Raw genomic sequence first — 21,549 nt, forward strand, 5'->3', positions numbered from 1 at the left:
CATGCGCTGAGGTCCAGGGATGTGAAATGATACCACCCACATTCAGGGTGGGGCGTCTCACCCCAGTTAACCCAATTTAAAAAAAAAAAAAATCCCTCACAAGCAGAAAGACCAATCTGGTCTAGACAATTCATCCTAGAGACTCTTCCCAGTTGGTTCTACATGTACTAAGCCCACAGTCAAAAGTTCACAATCAAAACTAAACATCAGGCCAGGGTTAGTTTATTCACTTTAAATATGCACAAATACACCACAGGACCCAGGCAAGCACGCCGGGTTTTCCCTCAGCCTCACATAAGATTTAGACGATTAGCACCTACAGTTCATAGACTCGGATATCTTAATTGAATGAAACCGTCATGGAAATTCACAGGATGGAAAGAAACAAAACAAAACATCACGTGGTAATGCAGTGCCCAGCCAAGCAATGACGCGACCTGGTCACCAGCAAATTATAAAGTCATCTGGGCAGATGACATTCTTTTATTCTGAGTCATTCCTACACCCTGATGACTTCCGATTGCATTATGGGATCAAAACCTTGTTTGTGGAAGCAATGAAAACCCATACATTTCACTCGACATTCAGAGGCACAGACAGGGTCCTGCCTAGGTAAAGCTCTTAGCGTGCCAGCGAGGTCAGGCGGCACGCAGCCCATGCGTGGGCGGGCAGCGTGGTGACGTCACGGTGCGTCTGGTGCGTCTCGCCCCGGCTCGGCTGGTCGCCAGGGGACGCTCGCGGGCCGGGTCTCCTTGGCAACCCTCCGCTCCGCCCCTCCGCCCCTTTAACCTTTAGGCTGCGCAGTTCCGGGTCCCTCTTGGTCCTGTCCCGTCCCTTCCCTCCCCTCCCCTTTGGGTTTATCGGGACCGAAAGCGAAGATGGCGGCGGCGGCTGCCGATCTGGTGATCGGCTGGTGCATCTTCGGCCTCTTGCTCCTGGTAGGGGAGGCGCTCCGAGTTCTCCTAGGGTGAGGGGGTGGGAGGAGGAGGAGGAGGAGGAGGAGGGCGGGTCAGCGCTGGCCCCTCGAGTCCGGGGACCCTCCTCGCCCGCCCTGCTCTCTGCTGGGTCCGCGAGGGTCCCCTGAGGAAGGTGGGGAGGCGCTGATCCTCCGAGGTCTCCTTCCTAACTTCAGCCAGCTTCGGTCTCTTGTCAGAGAATGTGGCTGGCGGGTGGGTTTGGGGACGAGCGACCCTCGTGAGGGTGGAGAAAGGCGTGACGACGGCTATGATTGGAGTGCTCGCCGCCTCTGAGCCAGTCTCCTGAGCGCTGACATAGTCTTGTTTATTTTTCTAAATGCCTCCTTTCCTCCTTGTGCTCCAGCCTTTGGAGTAGTAAGTCCTCGGGTTTCCCCGCGCCCATTGTGCGATTCTGCTTTGATGACGTGTCACGTTCTAGGTATTACATTCCACTTAGAACGGTGTGGAGCACCTTCCCCAGGCAGGAGGTTATTACCTGTCTGAACTGAGGTGCTCGCATTTCCAGACTTCTCTGATCATTAACTGCACAAAATCTAACTGTCATCACCCAACGTGGCCTGGTTATTACTTTCTGACATAGTTTAGTTTGCTTCTCTTAAGACATTTCATATTGTCAAATCCTTCCCAATTCTACGAAGACTTTAACCCTATGGTTACTTAGTGTTTGCATTTTGAAAGTCATTTGACAGATGTGGTTTTTCAGATTCCCTGGACTGACACTTGCGTAGTATGTTCAACTAGTCAAGTTTTTCATTTTTTTTAACAGGGACACACACACACACACACAGACACACACACACACAGACACACACACACACAGACACACACAGACACACACACACACACACACACACACACACACACACACACACACACGTCACTTGCTTAGCATGTTCAGGGATCCTAAACTCAGTCTTCCCTATTGGCATGCTCCTTTCACTTTCTCAAATCCCATTGCCCTGGGCCATGCTTAACTTGTGTCCTGGAGGGAGTGGGAAATCCCAGAGGTTATCGGTGGCCTCTCCAAAGCTGTCCAGCCCTATACTAGGAGAACTCACTGGCTTTTCCAGCCCATTTGATTAGAGAAAAATAAGCATGTAACCAGCAGGAAAGTATAGTTGGACTATCTTGATTAATGGAAAAGCATTTGAAGCACAGTAGTTTCACCTTGGATATAGTAGTTTTATTGTAGACACAGTAGTTTTACCTAGGAGGATGCAAACCAAACATACATGGCTTTTTAAAAGGAGCCTGATTGTAAGTGGGGAACATAGAGTCTAAGCATTGGAAGAGAAAATAATGATTTTGTAAGTGAAATAAGACTTGGGAGAGGCTACTTTTGAAAGTGCCAGTGGAAAAGTAGCCTATGGATAGCGTGTGACGTTGCATCAGGAGCAACCCAAGAGTACAGAAGTACGTTTGCGAGGTGCGAAAACATGATTTATTAAAAATTAAATTACTGTCTTTCTGTCTAGTGCTTGGCTTATTAGAAAGGAGCTGTATTCGTGTCTGCTTTTCATTCAGTTTTGAAGAAATTTATTTTGGTTGAAGTCTGTGTACTAAATCTAGTCAGAAGTAGAGGACTGTTTTGATAGCTGGTTTTGTTGTTTGTGATTGCACCAAAAGCCAGCAAGTACCAGTTTCTTCAGGTCCTGTGGCTGTGTGCAATCTAAAAACACTGGACATTAATTACATTAAGGCCATTAATTAGTCCAACCTGAACTCTGTCTGCTCCTCGGGAGCTAGTAGTAACTAGTGAGGTTCATCTCCTAAACATGGATACATTGAGTTGTGCAGTATCACATGTTACCCTTATTAAATCAACACAGATCTCATCAGAAATGCCCTGGGAATTTCTAAATATTGAAATTTCTAGTTGTCACTTGAAAGCTTGAGGTTTGAAGTTACCCTCTACTTATTCATTTGTATGGTTTGTGTGTGTGCTGGTCTGGGGGCAGGGGTGGGGTCAGTGCAGGTGCGTGTGCTCGTGTTCACGCATGGGAGAGTGCAGCATAAGGTGTGGGTGGAGGCCCGAGGACCACTTCCTTCCACTTACGGGTCTGAGGAGCAAGCTCAGCTTTGGCTACAACACCTATGCTGGTGAAACCCTCTGTAGGTTTTAAGTGATATTTCATTGTAGCTCATTTGAGAAGCTCCACTAAAAACCAAAGTTCTAAGTCACTTCAGTGTCAGTTGTTTTTCAAATATAAAGACGGCTGTTTTGTCAGGAAGATTGGCTTTCAGCTCTAAGAGTTCTAAGGGGCTTTGTCTGGTAACCACCATCACACTTTGGTATAGAGCCATTATGCATACTTTTTTTATCTTACTGAACAGAGTTCAAAACTTACAGTTGAAATTTAATAAAATGAATTATTGTTTCATCAAACAGAGTAGTAAGTAGTTCTGCTGCTGCTGCTGTTAGAATTGTGTGTGGTGGTGAAGAATGCAAACGCCAGGGGAGTTAGGGTCTTGTTTCATGATAATCTATACCAGCAGTCCCCATGTGTCACCTGACCTGCCCCCCATGAAGTGCCCTATAAATCATGTGCCCAAATGTCAGAACTGCTCTGTCAAATCGTTAGGGTTTCTATTGCTGTGATGAAATACCATGACTGAAAGGCAACTTGAGGAGGAAAGGGTTTATTTACCTTACCTTTCCACAGCACTATTCTTCATAGAAAGAAGTCAGGACAGGAACTCAAGCAGAGAAGGAATCTGGAGACAGGGGCTGATGCAGAGGCCATGGAGGGATGCTGCTTTCTGGCTTGCTCCTCATGGCTTGTTCCTCTCGCCTTGCTTAGCCTGCTTCCTTATGGAACTAAGGACCACTAGCCCAAGGATGGCCCCACCCATGATGGGCTGGACCTTCCCACATCCATCACTAATTAAGAAAATGCCTTAGAGCTGGATCTGATGGAGGCATCATTTGTGTGTCAAGTTGACATAAGGTTAGCCAGCACAATGGCAAATGATACGTTATTATGAGAATAGTTTTCAACTTTTGACTACCCAAAAATTGTCCTAGAAACAGAGTGTCTGGGGACTTCATACTTTGAGAACTAATGCCAGTAGTGTATGAAAAGATTAAGAAATACTTGTTCCCTCTATTGGTTTATAATCTTGGACAAACAATACGGACTTTAGTTTCCTGTGCCACTTACAGAATAATTGCAGTTGGTGCCTTATGCTCTCTCTTAATCTGTTTGCTATGCTAAATGTAGGCACCTTACTGAGTTTCCCAGATCCTTAGTAATTTGCCTCAAGCCACCTTTCAGTTGCCCTTTTCATTACTACAGAGGCTACTCCATATCTGGAAAGCAGATTTACTCGTGTTCTTTGTGGGCATTGCTTATGGATCTGGTAGAACTCCACAGTCTATGGCCTCTCTCCATCCCACCCAAGTAGTCTGCCATTTAGCAAGCTCCCTGGAAACATCTCTGCAGCTTAGTTTGACAAAACTCTTTAGGATTCTTTCCTATGCCCCATTGGTTCCTAACCTTGGCCACTTATTAAAACTACCTAGGGAGGTATTAACATTCCAAATGCCCAGAACAATTAAGTCCAAATTGGAAAGAGTCGGGGAGCTACTTTAAAATCTTTCCTTGATTTTTAATAATAGCTTTTTAAAAGAAAATGAAATGCTCTGAGGTGTTACTCTGTAGCTATTAACTATTTCTTAATGGCTAATTTAACAATGCTGTTTGTGAAGCAGTTAGTGTCCCCTAAGCCATGTACTACACAACCCCCTGGCTAATCTTGAAAACCCATTAGGAAAGTCCTTTATTGTCCTCTATTCTTGTCTTGATGATATAGTTACTGTTGTCATCTGAAGTATAACCTAAAGGAAAAAGATTAAACCTCTTGCTTGTTGATTCTGCCTGGCTTCTCTTGTAACTTGTCTCTCTGAGGTTAATGCATGCTTCCTCTGTGATACCTATCACCTCCAGCTTGGTAAAAATGCTAATATCTCTTCCTTTAAGTCTGTGTAGAATGTGCTGAACTTTGCTGTAAGTGCTGCTAAATACAGATAGACAAGACTCAGCTTCCGATGAGTTCAAAACAAACTTGAGGAATGCTTACAAGAATTTTGAATTCACTTTTAAACACTCATTGCATGTTAATATAACATTTTATGAGAAAGAAGTTTCTTAAAACAACAAAAAAATATTGAACATTTAAACCAGAGTTCGAGCTTACCCCTTGTTTTTGTTGTGGTTTTATTTATTGACCTAACATCTAGCTTCTTTAAACTTAATTTTTTTCTTTCTGTAAATGACAGTGTTGAAATGGCAGCACTGTGTGGGATAGGTGTTTAACTTTGATGGATTTCAGATGCATTGAGCCAAGTGAAAGAAGCCAAACTCAAAAGCTGAGATGTAGCATGCATACACAGTGACACTAGAAATGACAGAAACTGTAGGGACGGACGGATCCCAGGTGGTGCTGGTTACAGACCCCAGGTGGTGCTGGTTACAGACCCCAGGTGATGATGGTTACAGACCCCAGGTGGTGCTGGTTACAGACCCCAGGTGGTGCTGGTTACAGACCCCAGGTGGTGCTGGTTACAGACCCCAGGTGGTGCTGGTTACAGATCCCAGGTGGTGCTGGTTACAGATCCCAGGTGGTGCTGGTTACAGACCCCAGGTGGTGCTGGTTACAGACCACAGGTGCTGGTGGTTACAGACCCCCAGGTGATGATGGTTACAGACCCCAGGTGGTGGTGGTTACAGACCCCAGGTGCTGGTGGTTACAGACCCCAGGTGGTGGTGGTTACAGACCCCAGGTGATGGTGGTTACAGACCCCAGGTGCTGATGGTTATAGATGGTTGGTGATAGTTACAGACCCCAGGTGGTGGTGGTTAATGGCTGTGGATGTAGAGTGGGGTCATCTACTGTAGGACAAATCAAAATGTTCAATTGTAATGGAACCATTCTTGGTATCTTAATTGTGGTAGGATTTGGAACTAGGCAGACGGTACAAACTTTTGTTTTGTTTTGTTTTGTTTTCCTCAGCACTCTAACAGATCTTGTTTAGAGCACTGGTCTTTGCCGTTCACATTAGACTTCTCTAACATCTAGTTGTGGTGCTTGGAGGGTTCTTACAAACTGATGGCTTGATACAGAGTTGAGATGCTTAAAGGTATTTAAAGATAAGTCTGCCTCACAGTCAGCGCTCAGCGCTGAGAGCACTTGTATGTGTCTGCAACTTCTACCATTGAATAGAGCATAGGAATTCAAAATACAGTACCTGACCAATACCGCATGATCTTATCCATTACGAAGATGTTCAAAGCCCACCTGGGCCTCCCGTTCTGAAGCTCTGGGAGACCGGCCTCAGCAGGCCCTCCTGTATGCTTCCAGTGCTGCCTGACAATGCAGAATCATGCATGACCTCTGATCTTTGTTAGTACCTAGAGAGGTCCCAATAGTGCCACTTAACTACAGATGTCAACTCCTCTACTTCTGGGCATGGTTTTCACTAGAAAATTTAAATGCATGACTCCATTTTCATTGTTGACTTTTCTTCAATGCCCTTAACATTTGGATTACAGATTCTGTGTGGTAATTAGCAGTGACCCTTCAGGTGGATGGCATCTGGGGGTTGTCAGAGCAGAAATCACTTTCCATCCATGTTCTGTTCTGTGATGCTTTGCCATAAGATTGGAAAAGAACATCAGGTATATTTCCTTTAGAATGGAGAGATACATTGGGGGATGACATTGTGTGTAACTATTAATGACGTTTGGTGAGGGTATTTCAGTCGTGCACTGATTCATAAGGTGTGTGCACTGAGGTAAAGTTGTATTGTGCTCATAAGTAGGCTTTAACATCCTACCTTGTGCAAATTAATAAAGGTTTTCCTTAGCATGTGTTAAAAAGATCCTTTGCCCAAATAAACTCCAATACACATTGATGTTAGTGTTCAAGAATGGATAAGGTAATGAGGTATTTCTTTTTGCTGTGTTTCAGGCTATTTTGGCCTTTTGCTGGGTATACGTTCGTAAATACCAGAGCCAACGGGAAAGTGAGGTCGTCTCCACTGTGACAGCCATTTTTTCACTGGCTGTCGCGCTTATCACATCAGCGCTCCTGCCGGTGGATATATTTTTGGTTTCTTACATGAAAAATCAAAATGGCACATTCAAGGTAAGTAGTGTCGTGCTGTGTGATTATTCTTCCCTGTGGGTACTGGGCAGGCGTCTCACGTAACAGACCAGTGAGTGTTAGTGTCTTCTCCTAACTCTTTGTCTCTTCTGTAGTGCGAGTGCACCTGTGCATAGGCCTGAGGTTCGAGAGGAGGACACCGGGCATCTTCCTCTCTTTAGGTTGGGCTGGTGGGTGGCAGAGACCTCCAGCCAGGATCGGTTTCCACCCCCACCTGCTCAGTGCTGAGGATGTAGGCATGGGTGGCCATGCTTGGCCTGCCTGCAGCTGCCAAGAACTTAAACTCAGCTTTCGCCACTTTCACAACTACCTAGCATGTGTACCCACCGAGCAGTCCCTCCAGGCCTGTGTTCTCTGGTCTGGGAATAAATAAATAGAGAAATGAATACACACAGTGGTAGACAAGATGGAGACAACTACCTTGTATAAGAGTCATCAGTCCAACAACCCAGCCAGTATCAGAAGCCATTTTGTTAATGTGAAAATATTTCATTAAGAGGTCTATTTTTGTGCTTCTTATAAGTCCTTTGCAGCATATTTGATTTTATTCCCACTAATACCACAAATAAATGATTTAGGAAGGCTTTTGTTAATGGCCAACAGAATTTACTTCATAGTCTTCTGGTGTAGAAGGTTGCTAGGCTGAGCTGAGTAATTTTGGCCAAGTTACTTATCTTTTCTGTACTCTGGCTTCCTCATTTTAAAAAGGAAAGGCATAGATTGGAAGATGTTCTCTTTCAATTTTACAAATTTCTTGTTCCTTATAAGCTTAATTAAGCCTCTGTAAAGTAGGTACTGAATGTCATGTCTGGCACATGATACTTGAATGAAGTAGTCATTTTTGAATTTCAGTAATGTGTACTTCTTTAATAATCTTCTGACTGTGGGCTAAATGACACCAACAATTGATAACATTTTTGTGGCTATATTTGGATGTATTCTGACAGGTGCAGAAACTAAAATTTCTTTTTTTCCTGTAGAGCAAACTCTCACTTAGTAGGAATGGAGTCTTAGTGTGTACCAGACGGTGTACTGTTGTAGAGGTGGTTGGTGTCTGTACTGCACTGTATGTTAAGTGTTTACGCACATTGCCTTCCTTTGACTCACAAGCAGCCTATGAGGTAGACTATCCATGGCTTTATGGGTAAAAACAAATCAAAACAAAAACCAAAAAACAGGCTCAGTCTGAAAATATAAAAGAGATTGAAGCTCTGCTCTCTGCCTCCAGAGGTCTTTTTCTTTTTTGTTGTTGTGGGGGAAGATGAACCTTCCAGAAACACACATTTCAGCACTTTAGCCACTGGTCTGCAGCTCTCTTCATTGGTTTTGGTTTAATTTGTATTTTGTGTTTTTCACTGATTGGGTCTCGGTATACAGCTGTTTCTTAGATAAATGACTCTGACGTTATGAGGATGCTAGGGTGTTTTATTTAGAAGTAGTATAATGAAATCTAGGAAGTACGTAATTACAAACTCCAGGATGTTTTTCTCTCTGCAACCTGTGAAATTAATATATATATATATATATATATATATATATATATGCACACAAGTATTCTAATACAGTATAAGCAATGTAATTATCTCTTGTGTAATTATTGTTTGAACTGAGATTGGATTTTAGGTTTTCATGTAGAGTTTTATATATTATAGGGGAATGTTTTCATCTGCAAATTTCTAAAATAAATGTTTTTATGAGCTTATGAACTTATATACTGCTGATTTTTTTTTTTACCCATGCCTAAATTACTCATCTTTTTCTGGATCATAATTATTTTTCTTTTTAAAAATTCAGTCTGGAGAGGGTTGGGGATTTAGTTCAGTGGTAGAGCGCTTGCCTAGCAAGTGCAAGGCCCTGGGTTCGGTCCTCAGCTCCGGGGGAAAAAAAAAATTTAGTCTGGAGCCATTGTCTCTGGGTTTTGTTTGTTTTCAGTGTTAGGAATTGAACTCACCAATTACCAGTCAGCTCTATCCCTTTTGTGTTAGTTTAATTTGGGAGATTTCATTATATTCCTGAGCAAGAGTTGAAGTCTTTTCCTACTGACTGGACTGTGGGTCAGTGGCAGAACTCTGGGTTAAAGTTCTAGTTTGCTTTCCTTAGTGTCTGCACTTAAGCTTTTCTTCACCTAGAACCTGCTTTGTCCCAGGCCAGCCTTGAATTCAGAAATCTGCTTGACTTTGTCTCCTAGAATTAAAGGTGTGTACCACCGTGCCTGGAACTAAAGTTAGCTGGGTGAGGATCTTGCCCCAAAGATCCACTCCCTTAATCTGCTCTCTCCTAGAACACAGGATTCAGCTCCATTCTACTTCCTGGTGTGCCTTTAATACTTGAATGTATATTTTGTATTTTTCCTTTCTCAACTTGCTCCTTTTCATTAAAGCATTCTTCATAAGTGAACTTTAGTAACCACACAACCGAATTTACACTAGGCTGTCTTGAGACTTCCTTTTTCAAAGCAATTGATCTAAATCTCTTTAGCTTTATTCTCAGGCAGACTCTTCGGACAAGGGTAAAAAGCAGCCACATTGTTCAGCAAAATACCACAAAAACAGTCAGTAGGCCACATACTGAAATTCTTCTCCATGGAAACCTCTTGGGCCAGGTCTGCACAGTTCGAATTACTCTCAGCAACAGTCTTCCATATTCCTACTGGGATGGCTCATAAGTCCCACTTAAAACATTCCATGGCTTTCCAAATCCAAAGTCCCAAAATCCACATCCAAACAAAAGCATAGTTAGTTCTGTCACATCAATACCACAGTACTTGGTACCAACTTCTGTCTTAGAGTTTTACTGCTGTGACCAGACCCCACGACCAAGAAAGGCAATTCTTCTAAGGACAACATTTAACTGGGGCTGGCTTGCAGGTTCAGAGGTTCAATCCATTATTATCAAGGTGGGAGCATGGCAGCATCCAGGCAGGCATGGGGCAGGAGGAGCTGAGAGTTCTACATCTTCATCTAAAGGCTGCTAGTGGAAGACTGACTTCCAGGCAGCTAGGATGAGAGTCTTAAAACCCACGCCTACAGTGATACACCTACTCCAACAAGGCCACACCTTCCATAGTACCATTCCCTGGGCAGAGTATATGCAAACCATCATAAGTATCTCAACAAAGAAGTAGTAATTCTGTCTGCTTAAGGTGTCCACTGTCTTAGGGACAGTCCCCTATCTAACTAGGATGTTAGGTCTCCACCCAGACTCTCTTCTCTTGACCAGGAGTTTTTCCTTAGTGGGCTTTTATTGCTACTCTAACAAAAGAGTTGAGGGTAAAGTAGTGTGGATACTTTGAAAGAAGACAGGCCTAAATTTAAATACAGATAAAGGTCAGTTTTAAATATATTAATTTTGTGTCTTCATAGATATTTTAGATTCAGACTGTGAGACCTAACTGTAAATGACTCTTTGCCCTGGATAATCATTGTTCTGATTCTTCTATGCCAGGTACCTGTAGTACTGTACCCCATCACTCCCTTGCTCTACCCCAGCTTCTAATGTCCCAGGACATTGCCAGATGCCCATAGAGAGAGGAATTTCTCCTGACTTAGAATCCCTTTCCTGAGGTGGGGTTGAGAGTGGGAGAGTTGAGTTTTTTTTCCGATCAGATAGAGAGGTTCCAAGTCTTCGTGAAGAACAGCACAGGGAATGTGTGTGATGCGGGGACCATCTTTGTCTTCTATCTGTGGAATTCATAGCCTTTCTGAACTATTCCAATTTATTAGTCTCTAGTCCTACTTGGTGATTGTTCCCCATTCCCCTGCAGTTTAAATAAGCAAAGTTCCCATTAATTTCTGCTTTGGGAGGCCAGGGTTTATAAAACATAATAAAGGCATAGAAGGAAGATTTTCTAAAGTAAGTCTTTCCCACAGTACATCAGATACTCGGGGGCATGGAAATACATAAAGGCAAATGCACGAATAGTCCTGAGCTCTATTATCTATTTTATACAAATTTGTAGTTAAAAAATAACAACTTGGCCTATTGTCTTAAAAATTGGTCAGACAGAACCCACTAAATTAAAAGATGTTACATTTCAATGAGTATTTGACCTTAAATTACTTTTATATTTTCTATTCTTAGTTTATATTTTGAAATTGTGCTTTTGTGGAATTTCCAAGTTCTAACTTTTAAGTTATTTTCACTGAGGACAACACTACTCCCAGGGGCTGTCTGGAAAACGCTGAGGCTTTGTATGATGTATAACAAATACAAATACATCCTCTACTTCACTGATTTGGTCATCTTAATTACATTTTTTTAATCTTGTATCTTGTGTAAGAAATCTCTAGTGAGCCCAGTTCAGAGGAGCCAACATGTACAATTTTGTCCATTCGTCACTTGGGTGCTCCAACAGTGGGTGCTCCCAGCATCGGGGAGTGGGTACGTCCAGCAGTGGGTACTTAGGACAGCAGGACAGCGTTCTCTCCTCTTCCATGCTTCGCCATAGTAGGCGTCAGGCCCTATTCACAGTTTCAGCTTCTCTCTGTGTTTGGATGTTTTCCTGTCATTGGTTTTAAAGATAGAAGGGAAGTATTCTTAAGCTGTTGGTTGCTACATTTTCTGTCTCCTGTCCTCTTCAGTACTCTGTCATGTTTAAAGGTCTTATAAAGACCTTAGTTCTTAGTATTTTCATGGTATTTTTATTAAGAATTTATGACGATATGTTTTCTCGTCTTTCCTCTGAGCAGTGATTGCCTCTAGATTTTTGTTGTTAGTGTTGTTGCTTTTTTATTTTAAACAACCATACTGAATGTATTTTGGTATAAAGAGCCCTTCTTAATTAAAATCAAAGGTGCATTCTGGAGTTCACTGGGATGTAAGCTCACCTATACCTCAGTTTCTGTCTTGCTCTGGGGCAGACAGAATAATCTTCCCAGATAAACTAGGTATCAGAGATTTTGAGCTGAGCAATTATAAGCGCTTCTTGGGGTGATAGACTATTCTGACTGCTGAACACCCTAAGCTGGTTTCCTTCCTACCTAGCTGCTTCATCATGGGAAAAGGAAGCTAAGCTTTTCAGTTGCCAGAGAACTTAGTAAGAGTCCTAAAGTCCTTCAGTCATTCATTGGGTGGCACTTTAAATATATTAAATACTGTTATTGGTCTAGTCAGATTACCTTATGTTAGATTTAACACAGAATGTGCTTATCTTGTGCTTGATATGGGAATTTTTTTTTCTGCTACAGTTTACGGCTACAGTGGCTATTACAGCATGTTAAGTTGTGGGACCTGGGTAGGTGGAAGGATCCCATAATAACATTGTGGTACTTTATCGCTGTTGTAATTTGGAAATCTCCCTTTTTTTTTTCTTGACATTTGTCTGTTGTCAAATAACTTTTATTAGAATGTCTATTTGCCATTATACCCTAGGTTCTGTCTCAGCAGTGTACAGATTTTATTCCATGCAAACGATGAATTTGAATTGTATTTTGAGTTTAGCAATTTAAGTAACAGGTGGGAATGCAGAGGCGTTTCAGGCAGCTTTCAGGTGATTTTAACAAAGGTACAGTACACTTGTGGCAGTCACTGTGCTGATCAGTTCCTGTCAACTCGACACAGAGTCATCTGGGAAGAGAAACTCTCAACTGGGAAGTTGACTGCATCAGGTTGTCCGTAAGCAAATCCATAGAGCATTTTTTAATGTTTGGTGTGGGAGGGCCCAGCCCTCCGTGGGTGGTGCCACCCCCGACCAGGTGGTCCCAAGGTATATAAGAAAATAGGCTGAGTAAGCTATGGAGAGCAAGCTAGAAAATACGGTTCTTCCATGGTCTCCGCTGGGCTGAACTCATGCCTGGAGTTCCTGTCACGACTTGTAGAAACCATACTTGATTCGCCCCACAGATTATATTCAGTCGTACCAAATCTTAACTCTGCGTGTGATGCAAATTATTGCTAAAGCTAAGATAGTTACTGTCTCCTTTTTCTCCTAGGACTGGGCTAATGCCAATGTCACTGTACAGATTGAGAACACAGTTCTGTATGGCTACTATAGTAAGTATCGGTCAGCTTCATTTTTCTATTCTGGTTACCAATCAAGTGTAAAGTAAAACTACATGCACACTCTTTAATTGATATCAAGTATGAAATTATAGTTTGCACACCAAGAATAAATAATATGCATATGTTCTTCATATTCTAAGACATTTTAAACCGACTTTGCCTTCATTTCCCTTGTAACACTTCTTGAGGGCGTTTAGCGTTCCTGGAAGTCTGTGTGTTGTGTAAGTCAGCATGTTCTCACACTGGTGCCATGTATTAGACACTTGTGTTTCATGCATTCCTGTGCTAATTGCTAATGAACATTGACAGGACTGCACCCAAGGAGTCTCCACCACAAGCTTCCTTCTGCCTCACAGAGCTGCAGAGCTTTGCTAGCCCATGGGTCATGGTGGCTCGCTTTCTTTCCGTCACTTCCTCCTCCCAATCCACTAGTAGATTCGGAAAGACTGATAGGGACCCCTGCATGCTTCCCTTCATTTGATTTGCCCCTGGAGTGAGGCTTCATAAAAGGTAGAAATATATATTTAGGAAAGAGATGTCATTTTTTAAAAAATCAGTAAATCAAGATGTTGACCTAGAGTTTAGTAGTACATTATATTGGAAAGTGAAAAATACATAGGACATTTTAATGATGGAATCATTTAAATTTTTTTCTGCCTTTGTATGTGTGTGTGTGCTTGCTTGTGTCTTGGGGCATGTGAGTGTTGCAGTGTTCCTATCAGGTCAGAGGCAACGTGTGGGAGTTGGTTTGTTCTCCTCCTTATGATATTGATCTCTGGCCGACAGTTGGGGCCAAGTCTTGCTGGCCTTTAAGGAATGATTTAGTATTTCTCATTTTATTTATTTCATGTATATGATAGCTCTATCTATAATACACCTGCACACCAGAAGAGGGCATCAGATCCCATTACAGATACTTGTGAGCCACCATGTAGTTGCTGGGAATTGAACTCAGGACCCCTGGAAGACCTGACAGTGCTTTTAACCATCAAGCCTTCTCTCCATCACCAAGGAAATGAATCACATTTTTAAAGAAACTTACTGAACTTTAATTTAACCATTTTAGTTCTAACCTATATTTTTTCTCCTGATCCATAAGACCCATGAAATTCTTTTGGTTTAATTAGGTTTTAGAAGATTTTTTTTTTTTACTATTGTTGTAGAATTTATTTTTATTGTTATTTTTCGAAGCTTGAGACACATTTTATTAGAGTTTAAAAGGAATACATAGTACAGGTTAGGGGAAAGTCCTAGAAGCTACAGGAACAGAGAAAGAAAAAGGCATGCCAAATGGTTTTGTGTTAAGTCAATTCTACCTTTTACAAATTATGTGAAATGATACAATGACCTCTTTGAACAGTTCTTTTGAGGGACTGGCCTCTCACCTGTTACAGTGTAGTCACCAGCCTGTGGATCATGTGACAAGATAACCAAACTTGCTAGTGAAGCCTGAGACCAGGAACCTTATCTTATCTATGAACTAAGAGGCTCCTGCAATGACCTATTCCTGCCAAGATCACAAGACACTTATAAACCAGTTTATTACTTCAGACAGACTTTTTAATTTTATTCCATCAATATAGAGAAGGATTTTAGTTTATTTTTATGAATCTTCCCAAAGATATTCTCTGTCTTAAATATAAAGTGTCTGGTCTCATTTGAAATACAAAGGAGGTAAGTTTGTCATTAGTAGTAGTGGGGTGCTTTCTTAGTCAGGGTCCTATACTTGCACAAACATGAGACCCAGGTATAAGGCATTTTCTCAACTAGTGGTCAAGGGGGGAGGACCCAGACCACTGTGGGTGGTGCCGTCCCTGGGCTGGTAGTCTTGGTTCTATAAGAGAGCAAGCTGAGCAAGCCAGGGGAAGCAAGCCAGTAAGAAACATCTCTACATGGCCTCTACATTAGCTCCTGCTTCCTGACCTGCTTGAGTTCCACTCCTGACTTCCTTTGGTAATGAACAGCATTTCCAAAGCTTTTCCTCCCCAGCTTGCTTCTTGGTCATGGTGCAGCCTTGTGTAGTCCCTAATTTTAGTTGGATCGCTTCAAGTTTCTCTCCATTTAGTTTGATGTTGGCTACTGATTTGCTGTATATTGCTTTTATTATGTTTAGGTGTGGGCCTTGAATTTCTGATCTTTCCAAGCCTTTTATCCTGAAGGGGTGTTGAATTTTGTCAAATGCTTTCTCAGCATTTAATGATCATGTGTTTTTTGTCTTTGAGTTTGTTTATATTGTGTATTAAATTGATGGATTTCCATATATTGAACCATCCCTACATCTCTGGGATGAAGCCTACTTGATCATGATGGATGATAGTTTTGATGTATTCATGGATTAGGTTTATGAGAATTTTATTGAATATTTTTGCATTAATATTCGTATAGGAAATTGGTCTGAAGTTCTCTATCAAAGTTGGCTCTTTGTGTGGTTTTGATATCAGTGTAACTGTGGCTTCATAGAATGAATTGGGTAGTGTGCCTTCTGTTTCTATTTTGTGGAATAGTTTGAAGAGTATTGGTATTAGGTCTTCTTTGAAGGCCGATAGAATTCTGCACTAAACACATCTGGGGTTTTTTCGGTTGGAAGACTTTTAATGACTGCTTCTATTTCTTTAAGGGTTATGGGACTGTTTAGATGGTTTATCTGATCCTGATTTAACTTTTGTACCTGGTATCAGTCAAGAAAATTGTCCTTTTCATCCAGATTTTCCAGTTTTATAGTCTTTTATAGTTGGATCTGTTGATTTTTTGAATTTCCTCAGTTTCAGTTGTTATGTCTCTCTTTTCATGTTTGATTTTGTTAATTTGGATACTGTCTCTGTGCTCTCTGGTTAATCTGGCTAGGGGTTTATCTATCTTGTTGATTTTTCTCAAAGAACCAGCTCCTGGTTTTATTGATTCTTTGTATAGTTTTTTTCTGTTTCTGCTTGGTTGATTTCAGCCCTGAGTTTGATTATTTCCTGCCTTCTACTCTTCTTGGGTGTGTTTACTTCTTTTTGTTCTAGAGCTTTCAGGTGTGCTATCAAGCTGCTAGTTTATGCTCTCTCCAGTTTCTTTTGGGAGACACTCAGAGCTATGAGTTTTCCTCTTAGCACTGCTTTACTTGTGTCCTATAAGTTTGGGTATGCTGTGCCTTCATTTTCATTAAATTATAAAAAGTCTTTAATTCCTTTCTTTATTTCTTCCCTGACCAAGTTATCATTGAGTAGAGTGTTGTTCAGTTTCCATTTTGTATGTGAGCCTTCTGTTGTTTTTGTTGTTATTGAGAACCAGCCTTAGTCCATAGTGATCAGATAGGATGCAATGGACTATTTCATTCTTCTTGTACCTATTGAGTCCTGTTTTGTTACTGATTATATGGTCAGTTTTGGAGAAGGTACCATGAGGTGCTGAGAAGAAGGTATATTCTTTTTAGGATGAAGTGCTCTATAACTATCTGTTAAATCCTTTTGGTTCATAACTTCTGCTAGTTTCATTGTGTCTCTGTTTAGTTTTTGTTTCCATGATCTATTGCTGAGAGTCCTGTGTTGAAGTCTCCCACTATTATTGTGTGAGGTGCAATGTGTGCTTTGAGCTTTAGTAAAGTTTCTTTTATGAATGTGGGTGCCCTTGCATTTGGAGCATAGATGTTCAGAATTGAGAGTTCGTCTTGGTAGACTTTTCCTTTGATGAGTATGAAGTGTCCTTCCTTATCTATTTTGATAACTTTTGGCTGAAAGTCAATTTTATTGGGTATTAGAATGACTACTCTAGCTTGTTTCTTGAGATCATTTGCTTGGAAAATAGTTTGGTATAATTCTTATAGGTTTGCCTTCATATGTTACTTGATCTTTTTCCCTTACTGCTTTTTTTTTTTTTTTTTTTTTTTTTTGTTCTTTTTTTTTTTCGGAGCTGGGGACCCGAACCCAGGGCCTTAAGCTTCCTAGGCAAGCGCTCTACCACTGAGCTTAAATCCCCAACCCCTCCTTACTGCTTTTAATATTCTTTCTTTGTTTAGTGTATTTGGTGTTTTGACTATTATGTGACAGAGGAGTTTCTTTTCTGATCCAATCTATTTGGAGTTCTGTAGGCTTCTTGTATGTTTATGGGCATCTCTTTCTTTAGGTTAGGGACATTTTCTTCTATTATTTTGTTGAAGATATTTACTAGCCCTTTAAGGTAGGACTCTTCACTCTCTTCCATACCTATTATCCTTAAGTTTGGTCTTCTCGTTGTGCCCTGGATTTCCTGGTTGTTTTGGGTTAGGAGCTTTTTGCCTTTTACTTTTTCTTTGACTATTGTGCCAGTGTTTCTATGATATCTTCTGCCTCTGAGATTCTTTCTTTTATCTCTTGGATTCTGTTGGTGATGCTTGTATCTGTGGCTCTTGATCTCTTTCCTAAGTTTTCCATCTCCAAGGTTTTCTACCTTTATGATTTCTTTATTGTTTCTATTCTATTTTTAGATCTTGAATGGTTTTGTTCAATTCCTTCACTTGTTTGGTTGTGTGTTCCTATAATTTTTTAAGGGTTTTTTTTAAGGGTTTCTACCTGTTTATCTGTGTTGTCCTCTTTTTCTTTAAGGGAATTATTTATATCCTAATTAACGTCCTCTATCATCATCATGACATGTGATTTTAAATCCAAGTCTTGCTTTTACAGATGTGTTGGGATATCCAGGGCTTGCTGTGGTGGGAGAACTGGGTTCTCATGATGCCAAGTAGACTTTGTTTCTGTTGCTTATATTCTTGCATTTGCCTCTTGCTATCTGGTTATTTCTGTTGTTAGCTGGTCTTGCTGTTTCTAACCGTGGCTTGTCACTCCTGTAAACCTGTGTGTCAACACTCCTGGGATTCTAGCTCTTCAGGCAGAATTTGGGCATGTAGAGCTGTGGCATAGAGTCAGCTCAGGGGCACAGATGGAAACCAGAAGGATCCTGTCCCAGGCTGCTCCTTGGTTTCTGTGTCCTGAGGGCTCTGGCCAGGTATTTGAGCAGAAGTGGGGGTCTCACTTGTGTTCTTAGGTGTGTCAGCACTCTTGGGAAACCTGCTGTCTCTGGAAGGGATTTGGGTGTGGAGATCTGTGGCCTATGGTCAGCTCTGTAGTGCAGATGGAAACCAGAAGGATCCTGTTCCAGGTTGCTCCCTTCCTGTGACCTGAGGGCTCCCAGTGGGTCCCTCAGAGCAGAAGTTGTGGTCTTACCTGTGCTCCCGGATGTGTCAGCACTCCTGGGAGACCATCTCTTTCCTGGCGGGATCTGGGTACAGATTGCTGTGGTCCAGGGTCAGCTCCATGCACAGATGGAAATCAGAAGTGATTCTTTGATTCTTGTCGTCTTTTGTCCAGCCTTGACTCATTATGGCTCTTGCTACCTCCCTGACAAGACTGTGCAGCTTCTAAAATAGTTAACTGTCTCAAAGGCTGGCTGTTCTCCTGCAATGTCAGATTCGTCAAGTTGTCTAAGGTTTTCTTCTGGATCTTAAAATTGAAAACATCCAAGGCACTGTTTTTACTTCATTTTTTTCATAATGTGCTTAGTCTTAGTTAATATTTTATTATTTTAAAATATTAATTAAATTAACAGTATGCTTAGTCTTAATACTGTTTTATTAATACTAAATAGTATTAATAGACATTGTAGATTGTTTTTAATCTTTTTTTGTTGTTAATAGCACATCAACTACCACCATAATCCAGGAAGTTTATAAACATCCACCTGTGGAATTGTTTAGTGCCATGTGGTGTCTTAGGTAGGGAAATAGGAGAACAGGATTCCAACTATCAACATTACCCTTGTTCCACAAGGTCTTCCCAATACACAGTAGCATTTGGTGAAAGTCTGCCAAGAGCAGTGTTATCTTCTTGAAAGGGAGTTACTCTCCTGGTTGTGGGAGAGGGGCATGCTGTGTGGGAACGTGTAGCCAGCTGCAGTGTGATAACCTGTGAGCTCCTGTGCTTTTCTGCCTCTGCACATACACCTGAAAGATCTGTTTGTCTTTGCAGGGGCCAGGGCACTGTTTTTATTCAGAACTCCTGTTAGCCCTTCTGGTGTATAAACACTTTTATTATTAATCTCTCTAGGCATTGTGGGCTCTCCCACTTCTCACAGTACTGATGTGCTGTGCTGCAGATGAGGATGTTGGTGTTAACAGTCATCCTGGTAGGGCATGGTAATGGCCAACGGAAGCTCATCCAACCATAGCTGGGCTGTTGACTGTAAAGGGAGCTAACCGCTTTCTAGTCAGTGGTTCTGGGAGCAGGACCTATGGGAATAATTAGTAGTATTAAAACTCTAGGGCAATGTCAGGATCATCTGGGACTTTTAAATAACTCAAAACTGTTCCAGAGATATTCTGAGTTAGCGAGTCTGATAGACAGCTTGGTAATCTATTACCAAGTAATGGTTCTGTCTGGTTTTAGCACTGAGATCGAGGAGCACAGTGTGTGTGGGTACCTTTTCATATGCCCTCTCAGCTGCATATGTGGGGAGAACTTTGAGACTACAGACCTTAATGAGCCACTGAGATGTCTTACCTGTCTTGGAGTGTGTGCTCTCAGCACAGAAACAATCTACTTGCAAATCATTCGGCAGCCATTTTTCCTAGACTATAAGATTAATATATGCTCAAATGCTTAACTAGTGAGAATTTAGTTTGTTAACATGTTTGATTTCAAAGAGCTGCTATTATGGGCTTTTTCCTGGGCTCATCAGGTTTCATGTAGATTCCAGTTTAGGGGATAGGTTGGGTCTGAGTTTATTTCCTGTGGAAGAAATGGGCAAAATGACTTAAATTCTTAAAGCCCTCTTTAAAGTAGTTTCATTTGTCTTCCTCAGTGAAAATGTTAAGGAGTGCTAATTACCTAAAAATTTCTGATGCGAATTTATACCTTCACTACCTTTTAATTTAACATTTCATTAAAATTCACTGGTCTAGTTATTCTATGAATGGCACTATTACCTATCATGATTTTGCCAGTATTTTATATTCATGTAACTAATATTTACCCACTGAAATAGAGTCTTGTATTCAATACTGTGCATTGAAACATATTGGTTAACATCGCCACTATTTTGAAGACCTTTATGTGTGCTGAACTTGTGTCAGTGACTGTATAGATTTAATTATTCCCAAATCCTGGTTTTATTCTTTAATCGGAGTCATGCTCTTGATGACGTGCTGTCAACCTAAATACAGTTTTATTGAAGATTGTATTCAATGTAAATGATGTAACTACTCTATCAACATGCACTGTAGAATTGGCATAGAGGAGTTATAAAAAGAGTCCCTTCTAATTAATTTACTTTGTGATGGGGTGCGTCTTCTGTTCAGTGGCACAAATAATAGTTTGGAAAATGGATTCCCAAAGATTGGAAAAAGATGCTATATAAATAGTAATTATAAGTTTGGATAAATGTATTAGTAGTGGTTAAAGGCTAGTATACTAAAAGATATAATAGTATTTATTATTAATATATTATTAATGTTCAGACTGTAATTATATAATATTCCCTAACCTATAAAAGTGTCAAATGTTTAAAATAAATGAAAGATAGACTCCCGACAAGCTTTGCTTAGACAAAATGTACTTGGATTTGATTCATAGGGGAAAACCCTTTAGTACATTGAAACTCATGAATATTAATTGTCTTCAGCAGACAGGAGACAGACAGTAATTGACTGGCTGGTTGTAGGGTGTGCACTTTTAATCCAGTTGGTTTGGGACTCTTAGGTAGCTGGGTCACTTGACCCTGTGAGTTTAAGACACTAGTTTGGACTGCATAGAGAAGCTCCGGTAACAGAGAAAAGATAATCGCCAGACAGGAAGAGCGGAGTTGTATATCATATGATAGGGAGTGTACATTGGTCTTACAGCTTTTATTAATCATTAATAACACAAACTGATGAACTAGAAATCAGAAAAGTATTTAAATAGGCATTCTTGCCAGTGCAGATATATGAGGGGCTAATAAATACATAAAAATGCCAGCATTATTAATCACTAGAGAAATATAGATTATATTTCAAGACTGATCTACCGCCTCAGCTGGAGTGGCTGCTTTGCCGAGGCCGTCTACTGAAATACAGCTGACTTGGTGCCTTACATAAGCAGGTTTCTCACGAGGGCCTTCACCCTAACTCTCAGACAGCAAATTCTCACTGTTCCTTTTTACAGAGTTTGTGTACTGTTTCTTCTTGCTTTTTTTTGGCTATGAGAGGGGTCAGGACACCAATCTCATCATGTACCCCACTTTATGCCGTTATGCAAACCTGCTTACTTCCAAATGCCCCACCTTGAAACACTTGCAGGGCTTCAACTTTTATTTGCCCCATATTGTTCTCAGAAAATGCATATTAATTCTGCCCTATAATCCCTCAAGGTCACAGACTCTAATGATCAATGTCCAAAGACTCATTTCAGTATCACAT

At 41.1% G+C, this 21,549-nt stretch overlaps 1 protein-coding gene across 1 annotated transcript in view; it reads left to right on the forward strand.

Moving 5' to 3' along the window:
• The first annotated feature begins 732 nt into the window (after window positions 1–732).
• Window positions 733–21,549, forward strand: part of Lmbrd1 (LMBR1 domain containing 1) — an 82,716-nt gene continuing 61,899 nt past the window's right edge. Inside the window, exons 1-3 of the mRNA XM_032900876.1 lie at window positions 733–938; window positions 6,948–7,124; window positions 13,073–13,133. Coding sequence (XP_032756767.1) covers window positions 879–938; window positions 6,948–7,124; window positions 13,073–13,133 — 298 coding nt within the window. The 5' untranslated portion in view covers window positions 733–878. The remainder of the gene's footprint in view (window positions 939–6,947; window positions 7,125–13,072; window positions 13,134–21,549) is intronic.

This window comes from Rattus rattus, chromosome 4 (assembly GCF_011064425.1).
Source record: "Rattus rattus isolate New Zealand chromosome 4, Rrattus_CSIRO_v1, whole genome shotgun sequence".
In the NCBI taxonomy this organism is placed as follows: domain Eukaryota; kingdom Metazoa; phylum Chordata; class Mammalia; order Rodentia; family Muridae; genus Rattus; species Rattus rattus.